This window comes from Dinoponera quadriceps, unplaced genomic scaffold (genome assembly GCF_001313825.1).
Source record: "Dinoponera quadriceps isolate SergipeBrazil2010 unplaced genomic scaffold, ASM131382v1 scaffold7579, whole genome shotgun sequence".
Classification (NCBI taxonomy): domain Eukaryota; kingdom Metazoa; phylum Arthropoda; class Insecta; order Hymenoptera; family Formicidae; genus Dinoponera; species Dinoponera quadriceps.
In genome coordinates, this window is record NW_014561438.1 from 1 (window position 1) to 4540 (window position 4540).

The 4540-nt window shown below is 33.2% G+C and overlaps 1 protein-coding gene across 1 annotated transcript; it reads right to left on the minus strand.

Annotated features, from left to right (window-relative positions):
* Positions 1–178: 178 nt before the first annotated feature.
* On the minus strand, positions 179–3540 carry LOC106750983 (myrosinase 1-like). The gene is made up of 7 exons (XM_014631704.1): positions 3293–3540; positions 2994–3127; positions 2230–2487; positions 1539–1719; positions 877–1256; positions 512–744; positions 179–396 (listed from the first exon to the last, which is right to left on the minus strand). Exons 1-7 carry the CDS (start codon positions 3483–3485, stop codon positions 285–287), a joined length of 1491 nt encoding a protein of 496 aa, XP_014487190.1. The 5' UTR covers positions 3486–3540; the 3' UTR covers positions 179–284.
* Positions 3541–4540: the final 1000 nt, after the last annotated feature.

Consider the following 4540-nt stretch of genomic DNA (forward strand, 5'->3'; position numbering starts at 1 on the left):
TACCCTGACCTAGAAAAAGTCATTCAAGTTTGAACTTTCATTATGTATCTCCGTTCAATCTATGCAATTTTTATCTGAAAAATTTTTGTCTATAACAAGTTATAGAAGAGATATTAAAATGCATTACTTAAAATGGGACATCCTGTACATATATAAATAGTATACGTATATATGTGGATATGTCAATATGTATTTTTTAGACTTCATAAATTATTACATATTTTATTACATAATATATTATTAATTATTTTCAATATGCATAACGGAGCTTAATATCAGGCTGCTTAATCCAGACGTCGTGTTTGGTAAACACGAGTTATAAATTTGGACGACAGTCTTGGAGTTCTAGTGAGATTTGGATGATTAAAATCGACGTGGAAAAGACCAAATTTTAGTCTGGAAAACCCAAATACTCTAATTTCTTATACTATAACTCCTTATATTACGAAGTAAATTCTGTATAAATTTACATCTAGATAAAGATTACATTTGAACAACTCAATGAACTTACTGAGTACCATAATATTGTTCGACGCTATCCATCAACGTCCACAACAGGTAACCTCGAATATCGACGCCATTCCGTATGGCTTTTAATACTTCTGCGAGGTGTCCTTGCAGGTATGCTACCTTAGCTTTGTCCTCTAAGGCGGATTCAGGAAAACCATTTTCGGTAATGTAAATCGTGGGATGATAATCTTCGTTTACGCGCTGTAATACTTTCCCCAGCATTGATGGTGCATCCTAAATGCGAAAATTGTATCTTTCACATTCACAAATTCTATTTTGTTATTAACATTTTCGACTACAAAACTTCATATTTTAATCAAGTAAATGTTAAAAGGAGGCACGGTGAATAAAATAATTGCATTATACCCTGAAATATATTTGTTCTTCAACAGACTCTACTCCGGAGTCGGTATCAAAAGCCACAACATTAACATCGAAGTTGGATATTGTCTTTATTATTTCGTACGTGAAATAATTTATCCCTATGAAATCCGAAGCACCACGTATGTTGCGAATCTGCTCCTTCGTGAAACTGGGCAGACGCGACGTAAGAAATCCCTGCGCACGACTGTAATCAGCTATCACTTCTTTCATCATAGGCGGGTAGTCACCGATACTGCTGAAAATAGGATGTAGCATCCACTCGTTGAACCACATATAGTCCATATACGTAGCGTTTACGTCGCTTGGTGAAGATGGATCCTGGGGTATGCTTGGATTAAAATATAAAGTGTATCCCACTTTGCCTACGACCGACCACAAATGATTAGTTAATCACAGTATGATTAGTTAAATGTATATAATATTATTCTTTTTATATTTTCATTTTTATATAGATTTTTGGCCCAAAATGTTCCGGAAAATGTTAACATTTGAATTTCAACATTTGGAAAAAGGAAAAATGTCCCAAAACAATGTAATGTACTTCTCGGCAAAATTAAAGTATCATTTAAAATCAGCGCTAAAAAGCACCATATTTAAAACACGTAGCTTTGCGAAAAATGGTTGCATAGCGATATCCTCCTTACCGTTTTGTTTAGAACGAAATTCACGATCATATAGATGATAGACTCTCGCATGAGCCAACAAGGCGTGATGCCCGCACAAATAATCCCCGAATCCTGTTAAATTTAATTGCGGAATAAAATTGGCGCCATAACCAGCGAAGCATTGCAGATTCGGCTCGCTGATGGTTATCCAATGTTTCACCTAAATATTCGTTGTTATGCATAACGTTTCATTTAATCGTGATCTTGAAACATTTATTTGACAATCTTCATTACAATGTGCACGTCAGTAATAAAACATTATAGATTTACGTGATGCCTTAGCTTATTGTCATTCCGTCTCATATATGCTATTTATATTTTAGCGATAAAAATTGAATAAAAAATGTACTAAATTTAATAAAAAATGTACGTTTAAAAAATGTTCTATACCGAGAAAAAATAAAAATAACGAAAAAATATAAAATAATTATTTCATGTTGAATACTAATAATATATTTGTTTAAATTTAAATTTTTTAATTAAATAGTGTTGTAAGTAGCATTTTGAGATTAAATCGAGATCTGACCCGACTGGCGAATAAACAGGAACTATTGACATGAACGTACCCAAAGAATTGGAAGAGGAATATGATCTAATAAAACTGAAAAGGCTAGGGATCAAAGAATCTCCAAAGAATCAAGTGTCTTTAGGTTCTCCTAAATATACGTACTTGATCGCCGAGAGTGGTGAAAATAAGTCGAGCGTACTGCTCGAACCAGTCGACAAACATGGGATTAATAAAACCGCCCATCCTTTGCAGATCATTCGGCAGGTCCATTTGGAACAACGTAACCATGGGAATCATTTCGTTCGCTGCTATCTCATCAAGTACATTCTTATAGAATTGTATACCATCTTTGCTGAATTGATATAAGATGCCAGTCGGCAAAATTCTTGACCACGAAATGGAAAACTTGTACATTTGAGTCTACGAAACAAGAACCGTGAACATGTAGTTAGATAATTACTGCGATTTATTAAGAACTTTAACATATTCGTTAATAGCGCGACATATGTGTGATATGCCGGTTTCTTCTGAGAGGTCACATGTACTTGTGACAACGATAATTTTCCTTTCTCTGCTCAAATAAACAAATTACGTCTAAATTCAAGAAAATTTAGTCTCTAAACTTAAAAATTTAAATTACGTTTAAATTCAATGTTTAAAACTATATTTCTTCAAGATTAAAAGTTAATATTAAATTTATATTCAAATTATGTTTGCACTATGATGTAGATAAAAATATAGAATAGTCGCTGACAAACGATTTCCCAAGTGAACGCTAGTAGCAAACACATAATAAATGCTACAGTAAATGCCGTTTTTTATTCATGACGCATATGAAATGTATATTTTCTGTTCGCTTACGAACAGTTAGAAAATATTAAAAAATATTCATATCGAGGAGATGTAAACAGGATCTTAATGCTTACCCCGACACTTTTTGCCAAACGTATATCCTCTTTGTATTTATGATAAAAATCAGTCGCTACGTCCCAATTACTCCGGTCCTGTTGTAAACTCGGATCCGCATGAATCATGACATCCCACACAGACGGTCCTCTGTCTATACAATATATTCAGGATATATACAATATATCTAAACGCATGACAAAGTAAAAAAAAGTTCCTGATATTGACGATATTTATAAAATATTAAAGTGTATCTTCAGCTACATAGAAATGTTTATTAGCCTAAAAAGTGCATCTCTCATTTTTGTGCATCTCTTACCGCTTACATTCCATGCGCCTTCCGTCTGAGACGCAGCAGTCGAAACACCAAACAGAAAGTCCTTTGGAAAAACGTTATTATCAGAAGAGGTATCCTCCAGCGCCTTATCGGATATTCCTTTAGCTTCTATGCTTAAATAAGCGCAGAGGAGCGTTCCCAGTATTAAAATTATCGTAAACTGAGCATACATCATCGTGATACATGCGTCTGACGAAGAAAGTGTAATGTAATTATGTTATTTCCTAACAAGCACGACTAGGCTAATGAAGCCATTTTATAGCGTGTGGCACTATGAATTTAATATATTAATATTTATTGACAGATAACGTTACTTTACTATAGCTTAATTATAAGTTAAATTTAAAGTAAGGTAAAATCATCAGATCATATATGAATATTTTACGATAAGGCATCTGATTGAGGCTAATAAATTCTAATTTTCATATATTGATATGACTTTGACTATGGAATATCTTATCGTAATTGCTCACTGCAAATGGATATCGCGGAAATTTTTATGCTATGTGTTAGAATATAGTTTCACATGCACTAACACATTGTGCGTAATCGCACAAATAATCGGTAATTCGAAATTGATTAATTGTCTTTATAAGTATTCCGCGTTGGAAATACGCCATAAAATTCACCTGGTTTATGATAATCCCAAATTTTCTCTGAACAGAATCAATTAAACACGAATTAATCTTTGCGTCACACACAAGCGATTTGTATTATTATATAATGTATAAGAGCAGTTTTATCTTATTTTTGGGGAATATGCGATGAATCTTGCATTTAAGTGCAATTTTTAAATTGTAGATTTTCGGCAAATATAGGGTGCAGACAGTTTCTCTTTTCTCATAATTAGTAATACTGTTACAAGCAGTTCTAAGAAATCACTTGAATTGATATCGATGGATATCGATTTGGACAAAATGATGCATGATCCCCGGGACAACGGAAAAACAGAGAGTGAAATAGCAGAGCCGCATGCGGACTATCGAGCCGAACTGACATGTTGCGATAAAAAGCATGAGATTATGTGGATTTTTAAAACGAGTAATAGTGAGTTTGAAAATAATAGTATTAAATGTTCTTAATTTTACCAGGTGTAGAAGTATGAAATCGGAATTTTTTTGTAAAAATTACACGTCTGTTGTTTGAAAATGATAAAAAATATTTTATTCAAAATAATGTCCATTGCTATTTATACATTTTTCCCACCTCTCCGGCAGTTTATGAATGCCA

Bases quoted from the DNA above. Each gene is read 5' to 3' on its own strand.
- LOC106750983 (XM_014631704.1), bottom strand. From the start codon at position 3,485: ATGATGTATGCTCAGTTTACGATAATTTTAATACTGGGAACGCTCCTC. The intron at 2,488-2,993 runs GTAAGCATTAAG...CTTGTTTCGTAG, and splicing joins GTTTGGCAAAAAGTGTCGGG to ACTCAAATGTACAAGTTTTC. The intron at 1,720-2,229 runs GTACGTATATTT...ACGAATATTTAG, and splicing joins TCACCACTCTCGGCGATCAA to GTGAAACATTGGATAACCAT.